The sequence below is a fragment of the Sphaerodactylus townsendi genome, linkage group LG02 (assembly GCF_021028975.2).
Source record: "Sphaerodactylus townsendi isolate TG3544 linkage group LG02, MPM_Stown_v2.3, whole genome shotgun sequence".
Classification (NCBI taxonomy): Eukaryota; Metazoa; Chordata; class Lepidosauria; order Squamata; family Sphaerodactylidae; genus Sphaerodactylus; species Sphaerodactylus townsendi.
The window spans coordinates 166,888,547-166,911,976 of record NC_059426.1 but is presented as its reverse complement, the minus strand read 5'-3'; the positions used below and the strand labels follow the sequence as shown (position 1 = coordinate 166,911,976).

The 23,430-nt window shown below is 46.1% G+C and overlaps 3 protein-coding genes across 4 annotated transcripts in view; 2 read left to right on the top strand and 1 right to left on the bottom strand.

Annotated features, from left to right (window-relative positions):
• LOC125426857 (SERTA domain-containing protein 2-like) overlaps nt 1–23,430 on the top strand; it is a 751,974-nt gene that overhangs the window by 142,840 nt on the left and 585,704 nt on the right. The window lies entirely within an intron of this gene.
• SIVA1 (SIVA1 apoptosis inducing factor) lies at nt 6,005–13,243 on the top strand. 2 transcript variants are annotated; one of them, XM_048485669.1, is made up of 4 exons: nt 6,005–6,223; nt 10,350–10,553; nt 12,030–12,186; nt 13,012–13,243. In XM_048485669.1, exons 1-4 carry the CDS (start codon nt 6,106–6,108, stop codon nt 13,067–13,069), a joined length of 537 nt encoding a protein of 178 aa, XP_048341626.1. In that variant the 5' UTR covers nt 6,005–6,105; the 3' UTR covers nt 13,070–13,243. The 2 variants fall into 2 exon arrangements, with proteins under 2 accessions (XP_048341626.1, XP_048341625.1); XM_048485668.1 differs by having other exon boundaries at nt 6,009–6,223; nt 12,012–12,186.
• AKT1 (AKT serine/threonine kinase 1) overlaps nt 20,821–23,430 on the bottom strand; it is a 151,887-nt gene continuing 149,277 nt past the window's right edge. Inside the window, exon 14 of the mRNA XM_048485661.1 lies at nt 20,821–22,724. Within this exon, the coding sequence (XP_048341618.1) occupies nt 22,645–22,724 (80 nt within the window). The 3' untranslated portion in view covers nt 20,821–22,644. The remainder of the gene's footprint in view (nt 22,725–23,430) is intronic.

Here is a 23,430-nt window from a genome sequence, read left to right as displayed (position 1 = left end):
GCTGAATCTTTCGGGTTGCGTGGTTAATTACATCAGCTCGTAGAGCACCATCACCACTGCTCATGTGGGGGTTGGCCGAAGATCAAACCAGCTACATGGGGACATGCAAAGGTGCATCCACGGAGTGTTAGTAGCTAACGAATTGAGCCGGGAACATGTCTTCTTGGTCCCTGATGCCTTTTTCTCTGCACACTCTCCCAATACTGCCCCCAGCGTTTACAACAGAAACATTTGTGCCCTCTTTAAATTTTGCCTTTCTCTCTCATAGGGCCCACCACAACTCATACATTTCTCTGTTAACATCACCTCTCCCCTCTGTTGTGGTGGTCTTCCATCTTCGATGCACATTCATTACTGCTGCTGCCAGTCTCTGAATTTCACCATTACCCGGGTCTACAGTCCCACTGCCAGCTGTTTGCAATCTCTGTGGGCTCTGGCTTGTCGCACCTCCCGAGTAGAGGCTGCAGCAAGTTCAAAATTCAGGCTTCTTGGTATGCCGTTTGAAAAGTCAAGTCTGTCTTTGCCAGCAGCAACTTTTGCAATGAATTGCCCTCTCTCAGGCCACAGACCAGACGATCCCATAACATTTCTTCCAAATTGGAGAATTACATTTGTGCTGTTGCCTTGACCGCCGTAAGACTGCAACATAATGTCTCTGCAATGGCTTTTCCAGTCCCCTCCTGATCACGTTTATAAAAAAAGCACTCCGTCCTAGCTATTTCTGACGGTTGGGGAATCGAAATGGTTCCTTAATGCGAATCATTATTTCTACAAAGCGGTGTTGCTGATAAGTCTCTTAAGCGCTATCAATGCTGAGGCGAGGTCAAACACCCTTCACCACAGAGGCTCAAAACACGGCTCTTTTCCTTTTCTGGGTCTGTTATGCCATTTTGCCCAGAAGATAAAAAAAAAAAATTCCAATCGGGCCTCATAACTCTGCCACTTCAAAGGAAACTCAAATTAAACTGTTCCAAGCTGCCCTTGAAGAAGGCCATAATTTACTCACGGTCAAAAGCTTGCTTCACAAAGAGCACGCTAACGGAGACTCGTCGCATAAGTTTATCCTCGTCGCCAATTGTCATGTCTCAAGAAACAGGAGTCGGAGGAACAAAACATAGTACTTTATTCCATAGCTGCTACTCACACATAGCTTAAAATCACTCTGCAGCTGTGCTCAATATAACACACTTACTAATTACCAATTACAGTGCAACAGCTGCAGACTCTTAAAACCATACAATACATTACAGTAGCTATCTACCTCAACAGTTGCGTAACTCAGGCAAAGCTGTAACTAGACAAAAACTAATGGTCAAATTACTCATTCAGCACAGAGAGATGTACATTTTTGCACAGCACACAAATTTCTATTCACTGCCAAGGATGTATGGAGTCTTCTTCCAGATGGTTTTTAAAGAACTCCACAAATAATGAAGAGAATGAATGATTTGTAAGCACCTTTTATGCCTGTCATGGGATAAGCGTGCATAATAACTTTGTCATCAAGTCACTAATGACTTGTGACAACCCTTTAGGACCTTCGGGGTGGAACAAAAACAAATATGTAATATATTGTGGTGCACAAACACCTGTATACAAAGGCCTGTTTATGTTACAAACAATGTAATTCTTTTAAATGCAAAAACCTAAGTGCCAATGCTTTTTCATTCTCCCTTCACAAAGTAATCTGGGACATGAAGAAAGACACTCAATTAGAAACACTGCACTGCATTGCATCTGCAAGTTTTGAGTAATTGGGGACATAACTGCCGACACCTATGCTCTGTCTCTCCAAAAGATTACAGTAAATTTTGTATTAATCTGCCATTTCCTGGACCTTCTTTGTAGTAGATGCAAGGGTAAGAGAGAAAACTATATCAGTTCTGCAGAGACCTAGAAACTCGCTTTTAGATTCAGATAAGAAGGCAGCTCCATCTGCTATCATAGAGACCAGTTTACAGACGGCAACTTGCATGCTTGTATAAATTCCTTAAAAGCCATATAAATATCCTCTCCACTATTCTTCCCTTTCAAAGGAATGATTTTAATATATCCTCTTTTACTCTGAAACTATTAAGAGCTAAGCGAATGAAAACACACAGCTGAGAGGTGTCCGTCACGTCTGTGGATTCACCCAACAGAAGGGAGAAGCAAGCACACTCTTCAATGTCATGCTGCAGCTGCTCAGACAAATTAGCACTCGTGGCTTCTATGTGACATGTCACTGTTTTCCATGACAACTGAAGGTCATCTACAGAAGAGAGAAATTCAGCTTTGTGTTTAAAGTTCTCAAACAATGAATCTGTAACCTCAAGGAATGCCTGTTTAATCATTTCTCCATCCTCAAACGGTTTTTTATGTTGAGCAAGTAAATAGCTCACACGGAACGAAGCCACTGTTGCTGCCTTGGACTTAAGAGCAATCAGAATTCCTCAGACCCATGACTATCATTAAGTGAATCTTCAGTTCCCTAACTTCGGCTTTTTACAGTTCACTGTTCTCTGGGAAGTGTTTGACAAAGTGTTTATGAAATATTTGTTGAGGTTCCACTTTCTTGGCTCCTATGTTCTAAAATGGCAAATAATACTCACACACTTGGATTTTACAAAAGTGAAGAAAAATTATTACTCCCATTTATTGTGAAAGTGGCAAGTCTTTGGTTTCTTAGCCCATCTTGGGCGTGAATTCATGCTCTCACTCAGTTCCGGAGATCCAAAAGAAAACCTTTATTTGCTTCCCACTACTCTCATAGTGCCCACAACAGACCTACGACCTGAACAATAAGATTCCTGTAGTTTTTGTAATGAAGATGAGCAAAATTACCAGCCTCCTTATGGACAGAACAGAGTCTGAAACTGGAACCCAAATGCGGTCAGGTAAATCTCTGCATAGCCATTTATTTCTTCGTGAGTCTTTCAAATGCGCACTTTGCGTTACTCTGTTGCAGCCAAAACAAAACTGGGAGGAGGTGCATACCTGAGGGACCGCCACCCCCCATATTGCCCCGGTAGGCCCCTCCGCTCAGAGGAGGACCTACTCGTGATCCCTAGCCCAAAAATGTTCAGGCTGGCCTCCACTAGGGGCAGGGCCTTTTCAGCCCTGGCCCCTACCTGGTGGAACAGGCTCCCTGGGGAGATCAGGGCCCTGCGGGACTTACAGAGTTTCCACAGGGCCTGCAAGACGGACCTGTTCCGCCAGGCGTTTGGCCAGTCTGGTTAAAAATATATCTACCATGTCATCTGGCCTCCCGTGGGCACAAAAGGGGGGAGGGGGTAGCCGGATGCCATCCACATTTTTAAATGGGTTCTGTTTTTATGTAACTGATATTTAAATTATGTTTTAAGGTATGTTTTAACCTTGTTGTGAACCGCCCTGAGCCCTCAGGGGGAGGGCGGTATATAAAATAAATAAATAATAAATTTGCTATTGGTCAGTCAGATAGCCATTTTACATGTTAGTGCATCAGAAGTTATAAAGTTAACTGTTTCCTTGTTTGAGCAGTCGACAAGAGACATTTCTCTTGTGACCACAAGGAGACACCAGACAGGTAGAAAGATGTAACCAAATGTACAGTAATGTAGATATGTAACCGAAAAGAAAGGATTTCTTATTGTTTCTTCACATAACCCTCCCTTTAAGGTTAGTAAAGTTATTTATATAAAAAACAACTGAGAATCTGTCTCCTCTGCTAATAATATATATACCCAACCAGGAGCCTGCAAGGAGGCTGGGGAGGGTAGGAGCTGGCCCGCTGCTGAGTTGTGTCCCCCTGGCCTCCCTGAAGGCCGGCTCCTGCCCTCCAGGGCCCACTGGTGGGTGCTGCAGCAGCAGGCTGGCCCTGCCCTAGCCTCTGAGCGCCACCCCCTGGCCTCCCTGCAGGCTTGCAAAGGTAAGCACACCCTCTCTAGCTCTCCTGGCCCCTTCTCTTTCCACCAAGCCTCCTCTATCTCTGGCTTGATCCTTCTTCATCACTTTCCCTTCCAAAATTACTCTCTCCTTCCCTCCCCAGTAGCTCTTCTGTCCTTTTCACTCTCCCATTCTGCCTTTCCCCGCCCTCCAACTCAGCCTTCCACCTTCCCATAGGACACCGTGTTGTTTTATTAGTTTGCCAAGTTTTTATAAACTTCCTACAAACGTTCATTCTCAAAGAGTTCTGCCAGCAAGATTATGATATGACAAGCCCCTCAACAACATATATTTAGGAAGTCCCATACAATAAAGGTATTTTATTGGTCTCACAGAAAGGACACTAAAAGTATAAATACAAAAGCAAATGGCAGCACAGAAGTGGGGAAATTGGGGGACAGTCATCAACAGCAGTGCAATAGCACTTCCAGGAGAATTCAAAAGGGATGTCAGACCACTCTAGGAATTTCCAGAAATTCCTATAGGAGACTGACATCACTTCCAGGTTTTCCCCAGAAATTATGTTACTCCATCAATCCAATGACCATTTAAGAAAATAACTCCTACCACAGGTCAAAGCAGCGGCAAGAAAAGGGAACTACCGGGAGCATAGAAATGCTTCTGACAAGACAGTTTCTACAGACTTTTGATGGGATTGATTATATCTTGTGATCCTACATATTGTGACCATCTAAACTACAGTTTACCTAGATCAGGGGTAGGGAACCTGCGGCTCTCCAGATGTTCAGGATCTACAATTCCCATCAGCCCCTACCAGCAGCTTTGCTCAGCTGTTTAAAATTCAGCTTTGCATAGTGAGGGAATTACATATGCATATCATTTAAGTTTTAACTGCATGGGCCAAAAATATTTTTAAAATTGTGTGTGAGACAAAAGCCATAATGATACCTCAGAAAGCATTCCTTAATATCCCACCAGGCAACCCAAGTTGTGCAGATGACTGGTTGGCTATGAAAGATGAAGATATCAGCTGAGCTATAGGTGATATGATCCTGAAATTTGGCCTCAACAGCCTGAAGAGTCAGTGACTACAGTAGATGGCAGCAACAGCTGGTGTGCAACTGTTTTTATTGCCAGTCTCAGATCAACATATCTCTGACCTGCTAAGTAAGATTTTAAAATAATTGTCGAAGGCTTTCACGGCCAGAATCCCTAGTGTGTTGTGGGGTTTCCAGGTTGTATGGCCATGTGTCCCAACAGCATTTTCTCCTGACGTTTTGCCTGCATCTGTGATCCTCTGAAGATGCCAGCCACAGATGCAGGCGAAACATCAGGACAAAATGGGACTGGAACACGGCCATACAACCCGGAAAACCCACAACACGCTGCAGAAGCTGCCGCGGAAACAGCGGGGGAAGAAGGGGCCCAGTGCCGCTGGAGCAGCGCTGAGCTCCTGCTGCCCGGCCAGCTTGCTTACCTCCAGAGCCTTCTTGGTGGTGGCACCTCGTCCAAGCCGCTCTGGGCCCACAGCGGCGTGAGGTTGGACGGGTAGAGCGGCGAAACCCCGGTTGGGAATCAGTGGGGGTTGGACAGAATGGCCCCTTCCAACTCTATGGTTCTAGGCAGGTTAAGCGGAGAGAGACCAGAGTTGCCCCCGTCACCCAGCAAGCTTCACAGCAAGAACGGGTTTGAATCCCAGTCTCAGCTCACGGCTCTAATCACTACACTGCACTCCCTGTCGTCCTAACTTTCCTCCAATGGCTGTTCTGAGGAGAAATGGAAGCACTCTGCTTACGCTCCTGGAAGGGAGGGCTGCCGTCGCTTTCCAGAGAGCGCGGGAAAAGTTAACCGATTCCACTCGCGCATGCGCGATACCTCATAACGCGAAGGCACCCCCATCAGACCCAATCCGAAAAAGCGACTGAGAGAACGAAGTAGAAGCGGACAGAAGTTCGGGAGCGATTGGTCGCTCACGAGCGACGCTCCGCACCCCGTCCAACCAATAGCACTCCAACGGCTTAGCGCCATCACGCCATTGGTCATGACGTCCGTGACGTCAAGCGGCCTTTAAGTTATGAGACTCCGCCCACCCGGTCCTTCATGGAGCCGCCCCTCCCGCTTTCCTTTTGAACGATTGGCAGACACGCCGCTGACGTAAAGCGGGGCGGTCCGGAAGGAGGCCCTGTTAACTCAGGGCGGGCCGCCTCCGTCGTTGAGTGTTTCCCGCGCGGAAAAGGGATGCCGAAGCGCTCCTGCCCGTTCGGGGACTCGGCCCCGCTGCAGCTGAAAACCCGCGTGCGGATGCGGGAGTTGAGCCAGGGCGTCATGGGCGAGCGGTACCGGCGAGAGATCTTCGGTGAGAAAGGGGGGAGGGGGCAAGTCTCGTTCTCGCGGGAGTCGTTGGGGGGGGGGAGGGGAAACTTGGATGAAGAACCCCCAAGTCTTTAACCGCAGATCTAGTTCTCGGATAACTGCGTTCCCTTTCCTTGAAGGGGTTTGTGTTAAACTTAGGGGACTCCCCCCATGGCTTAGTGCCATCACGCCATTGGTCATGACTTCCGTGACATCATTCAGCCTTTAAGTCCTGTGACTCCGCCCACCCGGACCTTCATTGGGGGTCTCCCCCAATCCTGCTTCCCCCCTCTTCCCCCACAGCCTTCCTCCGTATTGCAAAAGTTGGTTGGACATCAGCTGTTTTTATGGCTCTCTTGACATGTCACAAGTAGGCTGAGGCATATGCCCCCCTTTTCCTTATTTGTCAGGGGAAGTCCCATTCTCCCACCCCCAATCTGTATGCTCTTTGGAGAACCAGCTGGTGGCAGTGAACTGGGGCTCATGTCCCTGCTTGCCCTCAATCTGTACCAGTCATTTCTTTCTCAAGTCCTGAAGGAGTAGCATTTGTTTTTCAAAATAAATGAACTGCCTCAAAGGGTTATTGTGGGATTAAGTAGTATGGGACTTCCGTGCTATGATCCCAGAACTTAGGAAGCAGGGCAAAAAAAATCTATGCAAAATATTATTTACAGTTGTTCCCCTTGTTTTATGACACCTTCAGGGTGGATTACCATAAAAATGTGACATTTATACCCCGTCATTCTTGCAAGGATTTCAGTTCTGCAGCCACGGTCTCCTCACCATGTTTTGATCCTGACAGCAGCCACGGGAAGTAGATCAGCCTGAGGAGGAGAGAGGTTGGCAGGAGACGCCCAGTGATGGCTAAGCGGGGATTTGAACTGGGGTCTCTTTGGGGTGCTGTCTGGTTTCCGGGCTGTATGGCCGTGTTCTAGCAGCATTCTCTCCTATTCCGGCCGTGAAAGCCTTCGACAATACATTGGGGTCTCTTTATTTGTTACCTGCTGCTGTAACCACTACCCTGGATCTTTATTTAAAAAAAATATTTCTAATTGATTTTCACAATATAACTAGCAGAATAGAATTAGAAAAGATACTGTAGAATAGGTAAGAACTAAACAGAGAAGATATATACCAAAACCGTGTTAATTAAATATTACATAATAGATCCCGACGTGACATTCTGTTATTAGAGAAACCATCATGGAATCTTTAAAGCACTCTTTTATCCACAAACTCCAAAACATCTTGAGACTGTTATAGTTTAATCATTATCAGAGTATTAATCCTCAAGTTGTTTTTATTTTGACATGATAAATTCAGCTTCAAATTAAAGTTCCCATTTGTCATCAAATTCATGTTGTGCCCATCTGTTCGCTGGATCCTTATTTTGTTTCCCTTTTGGTCTCTGAGGGATGCCTTTAAGTGTTAGTGTGAACTGCTTGCATGTGTGGGTGTGGATGCTGTATAAAGAAGAAAGTTGACGCATTTGAAATGCGACATCGAAAGAGTGCTGTACAGATGCCCTGAACCACCAAAAGTGGGTTCTTTATCAAATCAAGCCTGAACTCTTCCTAGAATCTAAAATGGCCAAACTCAAGCTGTTGTGCTTTCCTCACCTAATGAAAAGACAAGAGTCACTGAAAGAGACTACAATATGAGGGAAAGTGGAAAGCAGCAGGAAAGGAAGACCCAATGTGAGATGGATTAGCTCAGTCAAGGGAGCCACAACCAGTGGTGGGATCCAAAAAATTTAGTAACAGGTTCCCTCACCAGCCCACCCCCCCCTCAGCTAAGGGGGCAGAGGCGTATCTGGGCAAAACCTGAGTTGGATGCCCCCCCCCATGGGTAGCCACACCATCACGCCCCCCCCCCCCATTTTTTTTGCACCAGGTCATTTCTAAATCATCATCACATTATAGAAAATGCCCCAACTCACAAATCTAAACACAGCAATGGTGAAACACACGGGTTCTTTGATAGAGACTGGTGAGATAAAAGGTACGAAAGGCTGAGAATCAATGAATTGCAGTACCTGAAAGGGATTAACCCAGTTCAGGGAGTTACATTATTAGTTGCAATTGCCATATGGAACCTTCATGTTCAAAGGCAGGATGCCTCTCGGGGAGGCGAGGGCGTGGAGGTGGAAAAGCGGACCCAATTAGTAACCCCCTCTCGGCACACACAAATAATTAGTAACCCACTCTCGGGAACTGGTGAGAACCTGCTGGCCACAACCCTCACTTTGGCCCTTTTGTGCACATGCAGAATAATACACTTTCAGTGCACTTTGCAGGTGGATTTTACTGTGCGGAATAGCAAAATCCACTTGAAAACAATTGTGAAAGTGGATTGAAAGTGCGGAAGGGGCCATAGAGAGACGTGCATGTGCGGAAGGGGCCCTAGAGAGACCTGCGTGAAGTTATTAATGATAGGAAGTTTTGAAGGTCATTAAGTCATAGGGTTGCCATTAGTCACAACCACGCAGCATGAACTGCCTAGCATTGCTTTCCTTGAAGGTTCCCTTTGCTTCCCTGAGTTTCTTTAAGAGTGTGAGAGCAACCTTTATTTTCTAGCGTGCTTCCATGTCAGTATGTCAGCACCCATACAAAAGTATTATACAGTGTCTTTTCCATTCTGCATATGCAAAGTGTATTTTGAAATGGTGGCAGATATCTTTGTAGGCCAATAGCAGGATAAATCAGCCAGGCGGGGAAGAGTTTTTAACTGTAGTAAAAAAAAGTGGAAGTGAAACTTTGTGTGGGGCTTAGGTATATTACAAGCATGTACCTATTTTAATTTTTAAATGTATAGCGAGTGCGTTTGAGGAAGAAGTTAGAAGATTTGTTTAGCTCAGGGACAGTTTTGTTGTTTGGCTAGCTAGGGAGTGCAGAGCTGGCAGCCGGCCAAGGGAGTGTGTTTGTGGGATGTGCTGGCATCTCACTGTCCTACAGGGTTCTGAACCAATTCTGTGTCTGTGGAAGAAAATGTACACGTGTATTGTAAACCACTTTGGGTACTTATTGCAGGGGGGCGGGAGTGGGGTATACAGGAAGTAAAGAAATAACCTGGAATGTGTATGTATGGCATCAAGTCACAGCTGACTTGTGACCCTATTGTGTTTTCAAGGTAAGAGATGTTTGGGGGCAGTTACCATTGCCTGACTCTGTATGGGCTGAGAAAGTTCTGCATAAACTGTGATTGGCCCAAGGTCACCCAGCAAGCTTCATGTGGAGGAGCAGGGAATTAACCCTGATTCTCCAGATTAGAGTCCACTGCTCTTCACTAATACACCATGCTGGCTCTTAAGCTGGAATGGACAGAAGTTGCAGTCCCCAGTTTGCTTCAGGGTTGGTAATTCCTGGACCTGAAAGGGAATTTTCTTTTGCAGGGGGCAAACTGATGTTCATTGGAATTACTTCAAGACTGGGACTAGTTACTATTGTCTAACACAGGGGTCTGCAACCTGCGGCTCCAGAGCCACATGCGGCTCTTTCAGCCTTATACTGTGACTCTTAGTGGCCTGGAGGTTGGAGGGTCGCGTGGATGTGTCCCTCCTGCCCTCCAGAGCAGTACTGAAAGGACAGGTGAGTAGAGGGGCCGAACTAGAAGCAGCTCCATGCATGAGGGCGCCGCTTTTCGCGTCTCCTCCACTCACCTCTCCTTCCAGCGCTGCTCTGGAGGGCTGGAGGGACACGCCCACGCTGCCCTCCGACCCCTGGAGGTCGGAGGGTAGTGTGGGCATGTCCTTCCAGAGCAGTCACCATCCCCCCTCTGCCATCCCCCTCTGCCCCACGAAGCAGGTGGCTGCCTGCTCGTTGGGCAGAGGGGTTTTTCCTGCCCAGCGCCACTGTCTCCCACAGCACAAGCGGTGGCGGCACTGAACAGGCCGTGGCCGCCATCCCCCCTCTGCCCCACGGAGCAGGCAGCTGCCAGCTCCGTTGCGCAGAGGGGGTTTCCCTGCCCAGCACATCTGCCTCCCAGCGCTGGAAGGAAAGGTGAGTGGAGGGGCCGAACTGGAGGCTCTCCGGCTCAGTAGATCTTCGGGCCCGTGGAAAACGGGTCCAAATGGCTCTTTGGGTGCTAAAGGTTGCCGACCCCTGGTCTAACACATTCTTGCCCATTCACAGAAAAAACTAAACAGCTGCTTTTCCGAGGAGCCCAAGCATGCATGGATAGTAAGTGGGATGGAACCGTGGCAGAAGCCTGTCTGATTGCACAGTGTCCAGCCCCACTGGCCAGCAGACCGGAATCTTATTCCCAGAATTCCTGCAGCGGACAGATGTTAATAGGGCAGGACGGCAAACTTCGACAGCCCCGCCCAAGAGAAACAGGTAATAGCCGCGTGGTTGATTCCTTTTGTGCTTTCCTTCAGTGATTGGTTTATGTTGTGAATGTCCCCAAGGGCCAAGTAGTAGTAGTGATTGCATATGTGTTGTACGCCACTTTGGACAGGTTTCCTGGAGTGTCAGCGTAGAAATGTTCTAAATACATAAAACTACATTAGTTAAGCAGTTGATGGGGACAGTGTTCATCCCCTTTTTATCTCACAACAACACTGACGTAGGTCAGACTGAGCAAAATGAGCATCTTCTCCAGGGTCCCTTTGGCAGATAAAACATTAGGCCCCTTCCGCACGTGCCGAATAATGCACTTTCTATCCATGTTCACCTTTGTTCGCAAGTGGATTTTGATATTTCGTACAGTAAAATCCAGCAGCAAAGTGCATTGAAAGTGGATTGAAAGTGCATTATTCTGCATGTGTGGATAGTGGCTAAGTCTGTACGTGTGACAAAATGGCTGTCGAGTTCAAATCCAGCTTGAGAAATCCAGTATTTCAGTAACTGGCTACCAATCTTGATCCTCCTTGATCTGAGATTGCAAATGCCTTAGCAGACCAGATGCTCACGAGGAGCAGCAGCAGCAGGCCACTGCTTTCACATCCTGCACATGAGCTCCCAAAGGCACCTGGTGGGCCACTGCGAGTAGCAGAATGCTGGACTAGATGGACTCTGGTCTGATCCAGCAGGCTCTTTCTTATGTTCTTAACTCCGATTTTGACAAGGAAGAGCAACTTTCACATTCTGTGTGTGCAGTAATACTGATTCTGTACAGCAGGTTCTCCCTGTCATCAGTATTTTGTACTGGAGAGGAAATGTACTGTTTGTATTCTGTAAGGCATGTGCCCCTGACATTAAGCACCAACAGTACAGGGGATATTTTTAAAAAGTAGACCACAGAGTTTAGACCTTACTGCCCTTACTGATTTGGGGAAGACTGGAAGCACTGCCCTCTTCTTTGTGGGTGGCTGCACCTGGCAAACGTATTTAAACAAAACAAAAAACAATAGTTCAGCAATCCCCTGTGAGCCCCACGCAGCTGGGATATTGTGCTGTTGTCGCTGAGAAGGGAGTTGCGGGATTGCAAACACTGCAAATGTTGCTTGATGTCGGGAGTGCCCAGTCTGAGGCTGTGGGTGCCTTTGGAATTCTGATACAGTGTGGTGAACGTAGCAGCAAAATGGCTGCCTCAAGGGGCGGAGCCAGCCTGAAGATGGCAGCCACAGCTTACCTTCCATCACACAGGGAAAGGCATTTGTTGTGGTAGCAGCTGCTGCCAAAGCAGTGTTTTTAAAAATATACCCAGCCAATCAGATCTTCAGTCGCCAATCAAAAGTCTTGCTGGGCAGAAGCCCCACTGCTCTAAAAACATTTGGCAGACGTCATGTTGAGGACTTGGGCTGTATGTTTTGGAGACCATGTAACAAAGCCTTAACATTGCCCTTCTTTCAGAATCTTATTTCCACACAGCAACGGCTGCAAGAGTTTCCAAGCCCTGCTCATCGTGTGTGAGAACAGTTGACGCCAAGGAGGCTTGCACGCAGTGCGATCGGCCCATCTGCGAGAACTGCAGCAGGCTCTGCAGCTGCTGTAATGCTGTTGCGTGTTCCTTGTGTTCACTGATCGAGTAAGTGGCCGTGCAGGCAAAGGTCTGCGCTCTAACCCTCATTTAATTGTGGTGGGCTCCTGGCCATGCTGCATCAAAACAATCGGAAATGAAACATCCTGAAAGTCTAGTTGCCGTTAATATAGCAAGAGCTGCAGGCCCATAACTGCTCTGTGCAGTGGTTTCGGACTCTGGATAGACTTTGAGCCTTGCTTTTATTTCTTTATTTATACCACACTCGTTCCTGGTGAGGCCAGGATCAGGGAGCAGCTTTCAACAGAGCAATTACTAAGTTAGTAGAATAGATAGAATACAAAGTTAAAGCATAACTAATTAACTAGACTACACGTGCCCTGATTTGTTCTGGTGAGAGAATTCTTGCAGAGAGAACTTGCTCAGCTATTTTTGTGGGATCGAAAAATTTTAGTAACAGGTTCCCATGGTGGTGGGATTCAAACTGTGGCGTAGCGCCAATGGGGCTGGGCGGGGCATGATGGGGGCGTGACCAGGCATGATGGGGGCGGGGCATTCCTGGGCGGGGCTGTGGCAAGGACACAGCCGCTGCGCCGGTCCTTGGGCGGGGAACGAATGCGCGCAGGCTGCCACGCACGCTGGTGCACCTCCTGCTAGACTGCTTCAAGTTCTGCGCGCTACTTCTGAAAGGAGGGGCGTAACTAAGGCAAAAATCACCTGGCAAAATCACCAATTAGTAACCCCCTCTCGGCACACACAAATAATTAGTAACCTACTCTCGGGAACCTGTGAGAACCTGCTGGATCCCACCTCTGGGTGTTCTACTTTCCTAGGTTACACTGAAAAACCAGGTGCCCTTTTTTTTCCTTCCAGGTCAGATGACGTTGATGAGCGAATCCTTTGCAGTGGCTGCTCAACGTTTAACGCTTGAAGCTCCAGGAATTGTAAAGAAGTGTGTGTGTGTGTGTACATGACAGCGTGTGTGTTTTTAAAAGGTGGACAATTTTAACTTAGTATATGATGTCTGAGTATCCTTCTCCTAAAATATTGTACTGTATAGTTCTACAATTGTGGTTTTCATCCAATAAAGCATTTTCTATTTTGAGTGTTAATTGTTAAATACAATGATTTTAAATATTCTGAGCTGGTATCTGGTGGGGCAGTGAGACATCGTATTCAGTACCCTCTCAGACTAAATGTGCCATCTTTAAGTTTGCCAATTTAAACTTCTTCAGGCATCTTCAGCATTGCAGACATACTGAAGAAGTCTTGGGAGAGGGCATTTAGCAGCAACAGAACAGATGGGCACGGTGGTAAAACACAAAAAAATAGACTGCGTGTCAAGTCCTGTTGAGGCAGGTTCTCTCTTTTATGCTTACAGGAAAATATACCCTGAAATGTGACTGAAGCAATGACGGTAGGCACAACTATTGTCTCTCTTGAAGGGGTGGCTTCTCATGGCTTGGAGAACTTTTCCTGTATTAACCACCTAGTTCAGGGGTAGGGAACCTGCGGCTCTCCAGATGTTCAGGAACTACAATTCCCATCAGCCTCTGTCAGCATGGCCAATTGGCCATGCTGGTAGGGGCTGATGGGAATTGTAGTTCCTGAACATCTGGAGAGCTGCAGGTTCCCTACCCCTGACCTAGTTCAAGGGCTTGTCTTAGCTAAGCACAAAGGAAGCTGACAGTATCCTTGGGCTAAAACCAGGGGGCGTACATTAAAAATGCTGGGGGGAAGAATTAGGACTAATAAAAGGAAACATTTCTTCACGCAACACATGATTGGTGTTTGGAATATGCTGCCACAGGAGGTGGTGATGATGGCCACTAACCTGGATAGCTTTAAAAGGGGCTTGGACAGATTTATGGTGGAGAAACCGATTTATGGCTCCCAATCTTGATCCTCCTCGATCTGAGATTGCAAATGCCTTAGCAGACCAGGTGCTCGGGAGCAGCAGCAGCAGGCCATTGCTTTCACCTCCTGCATGTGAGCTCGCAAAGGCATCTGGTGGGCCACTGCGAGTAGCAGAGTGCTGGACTAGATGGACTCTGGTCTGATCCAGCAGGCTCTTTCTTGTGTTCTTATTTTTGGAAAGTGTGACCAACCCTGCCTTCTAGCTGCCTGCAATTCTATATTACTTAGCCAGGAAACATAGATACTATGGATAAAGACAACCAGTGGGGTCTACATCAAATCAAGCCTGAACTTTGCCTAGAACTTAAAATGACAACTGAGACTTATCATACTTTGGGCACATAAGGAGAAGACAAGAGTCACTGGAAAAGACAGTCATGCTAGGAACAGTTGAAGGCAGCAGGAAACAAGGAAGACCCTACATTAGATGGATTTATGCAGTAAAGGAAGCCACAGCTCTCAGTCTGCAAGACCCGGGCAAGGCTGTAAACGACAGGACAGTTTGGAGGGCAGCAATGCATAGGGCCATCATGAGTCAGAAGCAACTTGACAGGACTTAACACACACACATAAATACGACAGTGGGAAAGCCAAAGGCTAGCCGGGTTGTCTCTGATCACAAGTTATAGTGAATGCATGTCCTATACCTGTGATACCTGCACACTTGATTTTCCTTTACACATGCATTAAAGTCACAAACCCGGACTTGCTCGAAGAAAGGAATCAGTACTTCAGAATTGTCATTTATTGATGACAAGCATAGGAAAGCTGATGACTATAATGTTTTCACTGGATACAAGACGACAAAAGATTATATCCTTCAGCAGAGACCCGTCAGATCCCCGAAGACACACATTCATTCACAGAGGGAAGAGGAGAATACGGTCACATGCATACACACATTTCACAGACAGTGATAACATCTAAGGAGAGGGGGTGAGAACCTAATGGGTTTCACTCCACTACCACCCCTGCAGCTGTAAGAGATGACCGTACCAAACAAACAAACTTTCCCAGGCTGTTCAAGCAGCAAGCTTTCAGTAGCTAGAAATATGGCAGGACCCAGGCTAAGACATTACAGGGTAATGACAATTCCCATGTAACATTTAACATACATGCAACTGAATATGTGACTGAAACCTTCCAGTTATTGTGGTTCTGGTTTCACTTGTTAAATAATGAAAATGAAGGAGGAGGAGTTTGGATTTATACCCCATCTTTCCTGTAAGGAGACTCAAGATTTTTTTATTTTATTTTATTAAATTTCTATACCGCCCTTCCCCGAAGGGCTCAGGGCAGTGTCCATCATACATATAAACAATTAAAATCCAATTCACCCCCCAATCCCAGTTAAAACCATATACAAATTATAAAATTCAAAGTTGAGATGGCGATTAAAAGATGACTTACAAACTCCTTTCCCTTCCTCTCCCCACAACACACCCCTGGTGAGGTAGGTGGGGCTGAGAGAGTTCTGAATAACTGACTGGCCCAAGGTCACCCAGCAGGAAACATCGGGTTCACCAGATAAGCCTCTGCCACTCAGGTGGAGGAGAGGTGAGGAATCAGACCTGGTTCTCTAGATTAGAATCTACCTGCTCTTAACCACTACACCATGCTGGCTATTAACTACTATACCACGCTGGAACACATTTGCCGGTTCTTACAAACAGGTATACACATACAACAGGCAGGGTTATATGTGCTTTCACTGTCATGTGAAAAGGGCTTTTATACCCCAAAAGATTTTACCTGTAGGTGGACTGGCTCATTAAATGCTGTAGCACACCAACCAATCACTCTATGTGGGAATCATATAGAGACTGTAGAGAAGCAAGGACTGTGTGTGAAATGCATGACAGATATGATGTGTCTGTGTAACCCCCTACAAGGTTCTCTTAACTGGAAAAAGGTAATGTGCAAACCTTTCTAAGCTGTTCTGTTCTTTTTTTACGGTGAATACACACTATGGTCATATGAAGGAGATTTAGGCAGTCTGGCTGCAGGCTATCAACTCCAATTAGTGTCGCCTTCTCCTAGATCCGTGTTTCTAGCGATGAAATGCAAGATCCTTTTAAATGAATGTTGAAACTGATTGCTTGTACGTGCAAAGCCACAAGGGTTCAGCTTAACGCTGACAAAATAAAGCCTCCAACTGGAGTGCAATAACAGCAGGCTTCTTACTTATGTTTCATTACAATCTTCAATGGAAATGTACACAAGTTTACGAGAACTGAGATTCGTATGTATGGGTTTGGGGAGAATATAACATGAGAAGCAAGAGAAAAAAATATGTGAATATAACAACTCACTTAGCCATTTCCTACCCCAGCCTTGGGTGATGATTGCCTTTCTTGCAGTACTTATTAGAAAGCAATGGCCCTTTCTCCACTTACCCTTTTCCGAGGGTTGCTGCGCGCAATCCCCAGCGCGCGGCATCCCTGGCGCTGGCGTCTAATGGTCAGTCCCCATTAGATCCCGACTTTAGCTCTCGCAGCCAGGAGTCGATCAAAAGCTTCCTTTGAAAGAAGCCAGGAGAATACCTACCTGCAGCCTGAGGGGCGCGACAGCAGCAGTGTCGGGGCGGCTGCGCTGTCGCCGCCCCTCTCAGTGGGGAGTGCCGAGGGACCCCATGCTACTCTCCTCGAGTAGCGCGGGGCTTAAGGTAAGTGGGGAAAGGGCTAATGTTGTGATCAAAATTGTCAGCTGTACATTAAAACAACCGTAACCAGAGAAAAAAGTTAATCCAGAAGTGTCCAACTCCGGGGCTTCAGATGTGTCCAACTCTGGGGCTTCACAATGCTAGAACCAGGGGGCATTCATTGAAAATGCTGGGGGGAAGAATTAGGACTAATAAAAGGAAACACTTCTTCACGCAACGTGTGATTGGTGTTTGGAAGATGCTGCCACAGGAGGTGGTGATGATGGCCACTAACCTGGATAGCTTTAAAAGGGGCTTGGACAGATTTGTGGAGAAGTCGATCTATGGCTACCAATCTTGATCCTCCTTGATCTCAGATTGCAAATGCCTTAGCAGACCAGGTGCTCAGGAGCAGCAGCAGCAGCAGCAGCAGGCCACTGCTTTCACATCCTGCATGTGAGCTGCCAAAGGCACCTGGTGGGCCACTGCGAGTAGCAGAGTGCTGGACTAGATGGACTCTGGTCTGATCCAGCAGGCTTGTTCTTATGTTAATGGACTACAAAAGGAATATTTATATGAATATAACTCACTTAGGGGGCTGATGGGAATTGTAGTGCCAGAGTTGGACACCCCTGAGTTAATCCATCTGCCTATATGAAGGAATGGGGAGATAAACCCAGCTTCATCAAGAAATGCTCACTTGAGGTGATATGTTTATTTATACAGGAATGTGATTCAGGAGTTCCAAGCATGTCTCGGTTGTGTGTGTGGGTGGGTGGGGGGGAATCCTTGGGTGTCTGGTTTGTCAGCCACACTGCAAAAGCAGGTGGCAGTGCTGGAGGTTAGTTTAAGCATGTAGCTGGAAAATAGCTGGTCAAGAAGGCCTCTGCCGGAGCATGGGAGAAAGTGTCTCTCAAAAGACAGGCGGCTACCAAAGGTTCACTAATGCAATAAGATCTGGCTCTGAGCAATGAGTGAGAAGCAGGAGTGGTAGGTTTTTTTCAATGTGCCACTTGGCTGAGACTCAAAACAAAGTGGTTTCCCACCACTTTCCTCTTGTTACCTTAAAAAGTCCTTAATGAAGCTGCTTTGGTTCTTTAAAAGGATCTTTTGATGGTTAAAAAGGCTCCACGTGCCAGCTGTTGGGCTGATTTGTTTTTCTTGAAGAGTTTTCTGGGTAAAAATCGCTCTTCAGAAGTACTTATACATGTGTTGCAGTTCTTATTTTTGCTGGAGAGGCTCTATGTCCCAACTTTTCCCACTGTCCCCCACAACTTTAGTTTTCCCCAAAAGATTTTGTAAGAGACTCTTGCAAAATCTTTTGGGGAAAGCTAAAGGTAACAAGAGGAGAGTGGCTGGTCACGGCAGCATAGGCAGCCCTTGGGATTCTGCTGTAAATCATCACAACCTGGGGTTCACAAATTAGCATTTTCTGTCTTAACACAGGGCTTACACTGAAAAGATTATGGTTTGGGCTTCCAGAAGTTTATAATGTTTTTCCTTCTGCGGGTCACAGGGGTCGTTCCAAGAGGGAGGTGTGACCCCAAGGGTTTCTGGTGCTTGGAGTGGAGTATCTTGTTTTAACTGAAACCTTGCTTGTGCCAGGAGCTGTCGACCTCACCCGACAACCCAAACTCTTCAGTTCAAAAATCAGTTTATTGACAGGAACACTGCAAACAGCATTCAAGCAACCCTTGGTGTTCCACTATGCAACCAGTGGTCAATATCCCTTCCCCAGAAACCCTCCGGCCCCCACTCTCAGCATTCCAGCAGGGTGAATTCTAGCTTTAAAAGGGGCTTGGACAGATTTATGGAGGAGAAGTCGATCTATGGCTACCAATCGGGAGCAGCAGCCGCAGAAGGCCATTGCTTTCACATCCTGCACGTGAGCTCCCAAAGGCACCTGGTGGGCCACTGCGAGTAGCAGAGAGCTGGACTAGATGGACTCTGGTCTGATCCAGCTGGCTTGTTCTTATGTTCTTACAATGTGATGGTTTGAGTGATGGTCTAGGAGTGGGAGTTAAAGTGTTGGACTAAGTTCTGCAGACAGCTGGGTTTAACTTAGGGCTCTGCCATTCAAAAATTATTTAGTTCCCATACGGGAAAGTTCTGAATAGCATGATGGTTGCTTTCATTAAAACTCGCTGGGCAATCCCAGACCAGTCACAACGTCCATCTAGCCTACCTTATGGGTTTATTGTGAGGATAAAGTGGGGACACATGAGCTTCTTGGAAGAGGGTGGGCAGGCAGTGTAATTGAAGATCTCACGTGAGGATTTCACGCCAAAAATTAGTGTGACACTACTGCCTCGCGTGCGTGGGTTTTAGCATCCTACCACTTTGCTGATAAGTATCAGCTTTATTGACTTTCCATATTGGTTTTGCGGTGTGTGGACTGAGATCACGCCGCAGTTTTTTTTTCACTCAATGAACTTTAAATGAATATGAATGAACTTTATACTATACCTTTTTCTGTTGTTATTGCACTGATTTATGTCTATTGAATTGACTAATATAATTGTTATAGTGAATATAGTGTCATCATTGAATACGCTTCCTTGAGTTACGGCAAGTTTCTTGTTCGGGATTAGGCTATCCCGGTTCATTGATCGTTTCCTTTGGTTTACTTGCCGTGTTTTTTCCATTATTATGGCCAGTGTAGTGGGAGAACCAGGTTTGTATCCCCACTCTGCCGTGGTAGTTTGCTGGGTGACCTGTGGTCAGTTGCATGCTCTCAGCCTACTCTTTCTCACAGGGGTCTCGTGAAGATAAAACAGGGGAGAAGAGAACCACACATAAACTACTCTGGGCTCTCATCGGGGGAAAAGACCATGTATCAATTAAATAAATAAATGCATAAATAAAGTGTACGGTCGTTCAGTACCTGTTTCCAGTGTGTTAACGTGTGATTTCCACTGATTCACTGCCACCTACTTAGAGACCTCAATCTTGTCTCCAAAATATTTGGTGGGGAGGAGTGTACTATCACTTTGTAAATTCTCCACCATAGTGCCTCAACCCTATTAGGCCTGCTTTGGGATTCACTCTTCACCTTGTACAAGTGAGTTCAGAAAAAAGAGAGGACCCCGTATGCCCATGGTGGCGAACCTTTGGCACTCCAGATGTTATGGACGACAATTCCCATCAGCCCCTGCCAGCATGGCCAATTGTAGTCCATGACACCTGGAGTGCCGAAGGTTCGCCCCCACTGCTGTATGCTCTTACAGGAAAACAGTATATTTTCTATCGAATAGTCTAAAACTTGAACAGGACTGGAACGGGTGGAGAGGTGTACATCAGAACTGGAGGCCAGTCGATAGTATATGTGTTGCTATCGCTGTCAAATCCTAGTAGCAAGATACAGACCTGTTCTCATGAACGGCTTATAGGTCGTCTAGTTTTGTGGCGATCATAGAGAAGACCTCTATCTCCGTTGGCCACTCCCTTGATGTGTTCCGCTTAGATGCCCTTGACAGCAGGCTGCTGGGTATTATTATTTATTAATTAATTTTCCTATACTGCCCAACCCCCGAAGGGCTCTAAAAGGGGTGTCAACCTCCATGTAGGGCCTGGAAATCTCCCAGAATTACACCAGGCTACCAACATCAGTTCCGCTGAATAAAATGGCTGCTTTGGGACTCTCTGTCATTTTACCCTACAGAGAACCCTCCCCTCCAAAGGCTTCACATACCGTGTTTCCCCGAAAATAAGACAGTGTCTTATAATAATTTTTGCTCCCAAAGATGCGCTATGTCTTATTTTTCTGTGTTCTGTTCGTCGGGCATGCTTCCAAACAAAAACTTTGCTACGTCTTACTTTTGGGGGATGCCTTATATTTCGCACTTCAGCAAAACCTCTACTATGTCTTATTTTCAGGGGATGTCTTATATTCCGGGAAACAGGGTAGTGCCTTAACATCTTCTTAGAAGCTCAGCAATCCTAGTAATGAGTTTTGGATCTACTGATCGAGGTGAAAAAACAGGTAGGAAGGAAAGACTGTTTTTAGTTCTCTCAGTCAAGTTGATACATGAGTAGGCCCCTGTCAAATAGTAGAAAGAACTGAAGTGTCCTAGGCACAGGGACGTAGAAGGAAGCATTTCGGAGGGACAAAACAGAGACCAAGCTAACTTGTTAAAGCGCATTTTATTGAAGTATTTTGAGGGAAACTTTCATATCATAAGTAAAAATACTAGAACTGAATGTTGTAAAAAAACAAAAAACATAACGGGGTTTCATGTAGAGGAAAATGTCTGAGGGTATTTTAAATATGCTCCCTTTCAAATAAAAAAAATGCTAAAGAACTGCAGTTTCTTTAATCAACTTTATACAGATAAAAGAACAGAGAAAACAAAACAAAAAAAAGCAGATCTAAAGGAACGTAAAAGCCACAATTGAATAAACTCGTTTGCAGCTCAAGTGGGAACTAGAAAGCCCTGGCTGCAGCAATGGCAAAGATGATCTTGTTATTGTTTTTGGCAGAGTAAGAACGAAGTGTTTTTTTACGAAAATACAAGACAAAACCATAAGGGGGTGGTGGGGGGGGGGGGGACGGACCAAAAGGGTGAAAAAGTTCTAAGATCCTTTTTTTAAAAAAATCACATTTTGAACACCCTTCTTTCCCTTGAACACACGAAATTTCACCCTACTCTTTTTTCCTTTTTACGCACAACCCCAACCGCCGCTAAAGGGGTCTCTTCTAAACACACAGAGTGCTCCCCCACCCCCGATAACCTTTACAAAATGTACATTTTAAAAAGAGAAGAAAACGCATGGCTGCTACCTCACCGTGTCTGGCATATTGCTGTTCTACCAGGGCCCTTTAAATGTGTGAAGGAAAATGGCTCCGGCACCAAAAATGTGTCCACTGCTCCGTTCAGTTAATTCATTCAGTTAAAAGGTAACTTGGGGGGGGGGGGGGGGGAGGACTTTCTGTGGTTTTCACAGAAAAGGGACTTTCCAGAGAACATTTTTGCAGCTGTATAAGCATTTACAGATGAAACTGGGAGATTGGCTCATTTGTCTCAGGCCCTTGGGAAAACTCCCTGAAACAAGCATGCCTGAATAAATGCATTTGGGGGGCGGGCGGGCAGGAAGCAGTGCCATGCTCCGGCGTTTTCCCCCCTGGTTTCAACATGGCCTGTACAAGAGAAATTGCCTGTGGGTGGTCGCCAAGATTTGGCAAGGCCAATCTTAGCCAAAAAAAAAAAAAGTATACACAAAAGATCATTCAGCACATCACCTTTCCTGTGTGATGCCAGAAATGGAACAGATTTCACACTCGGCTCCGTTTGATATGTAATGTCTCGCATTCGGGTTGTCGTTTTCTTTTGCACAGTTTATTTCACCTCATTGAGGTCATCAGTGTCGTTCCTATAATTCATTTCCTACAACAGCCAAAATTTCAAGTGGAAGTCGAACCTGCTGCCATTTCTGAACTGTCTTCATTTTTGCCTCCCGCATTCTTGCATCCCCTAAGTCTCGTCTCTTGTCTTGGCTTTTCTACTTACGTGACGAACCGTGCGAAATAAATAAGAAACTGTGTTTGTTGTTGCAATGGCCAATGCAGCCGCCATGTTGGATCCCACAAACTCCTAGAAAGCAAACGGTTTTGGGGTTGCATATTCTTTAAAACCTGAAAAGTCATTTTTTTTCCCCAAAAGAAAAAGCATTTTTTTCCTTTTAATGTTTAACAACATTTTACTCAACTATTTAAAGAATGAATCCTTGTCTTCCGTCTCAAAAAAAATGCATCGGAGATTCGGCCTCAAAATCACATCAGGATTGCTTTAAATATACAACCTGCAAGGCTTTCTACAAATTCAACTGAACCCAAGTACAAACATAGTTTGCAATTCATGTGTTGTAGAGAGTTCTCTAGTGTCCGTCGTTGAAATAAATGTCCTCAAAAATGCGGTTGAATCACTTTCTCCACGCGGACGAGCAAAACGTTAAGCTGTCCCGCTGGCGGAATATGAGAATTGAGGGAAATGAGGTCGTCGCTCACTGTCGATGCAATCCATACTGTCATCTGGAAGGAGCAAGAAAGAACACTTAGGAATAACCAGGTCCGTAACGCACGTGGTTAGATGTAGAGTGACGGAAACAAGGCTTAGGTCCCTTTCGCACATGCAGAACAATGCACTTTCAATGCACTTTGAAGCTGGATTGTACTGTGCAGAATGGCAAAATCCACTTTCAAACGATTGTGAAAGTGGATAGAATGTGCATTATTCTGCCTGTGTAGGGCGCGATGCACCGGGTGCGTGCAGGTGTGGGGGCGTTCTGGGGCGTGGCAGGGATGCAGGACACAGGCCTGCCCCGGGTGCAGTTCCCCCTCGCTTTGCCCCTGATACAGAGTGCAGACGTTGCTTCCGGAGGCAAGCAGGCTCAGTCACTGAACGCCACAACGCCACAACACTGAACGCCAGGACATATGATCGAAGTCTATAAAATTATGCATGGGGTAGAAAATGTTGACAGAGAGAAATTTTTCTCTCTTTCTCACAATACTAGAACCAGGGGGCATTCATTGAAAATGCTGGGGGGAAGAATTAGGACTAATAAAAGGAAACACTTCTTCACGCAACGTGGTGATTGCAGGTGTTTGGAATATGCTGCCACAGGAGGTGGTGATGGCAAGCACTAACCTGGATATGCTTCTTTAAAAGGGAGCTTGGACAGATGGGGTTATGGAGGAGAAGTCGATCTATGGCTACCAATCTTGATCCTCTTTG

Bases quoted from the DNA above. Each gene is read 5' to 3' on its own strand.
- SIVA1 (XM_048485668.1), top strand. From the start codon at position 6,106: ATGCCGAAGCGCTCCTGCCCGTTCGGGGACTCGGCCCCGCTGCAGCTG. The intron at 10,554-12,011 runs GTAATAGCCGCG...CCCTTCTTTCAG, and splicing joins GCCCCGCCCAAGAGAAACAG to AATCTTATTTCCACACAGCA. The intron at 12,187-13,011 runs GTAAGTGGCCGT...TTTTCCTTCCAG, and splicing joins TCCTTGTGTTCACTGATCGA to GTCAGATGACGTTGATGAGC.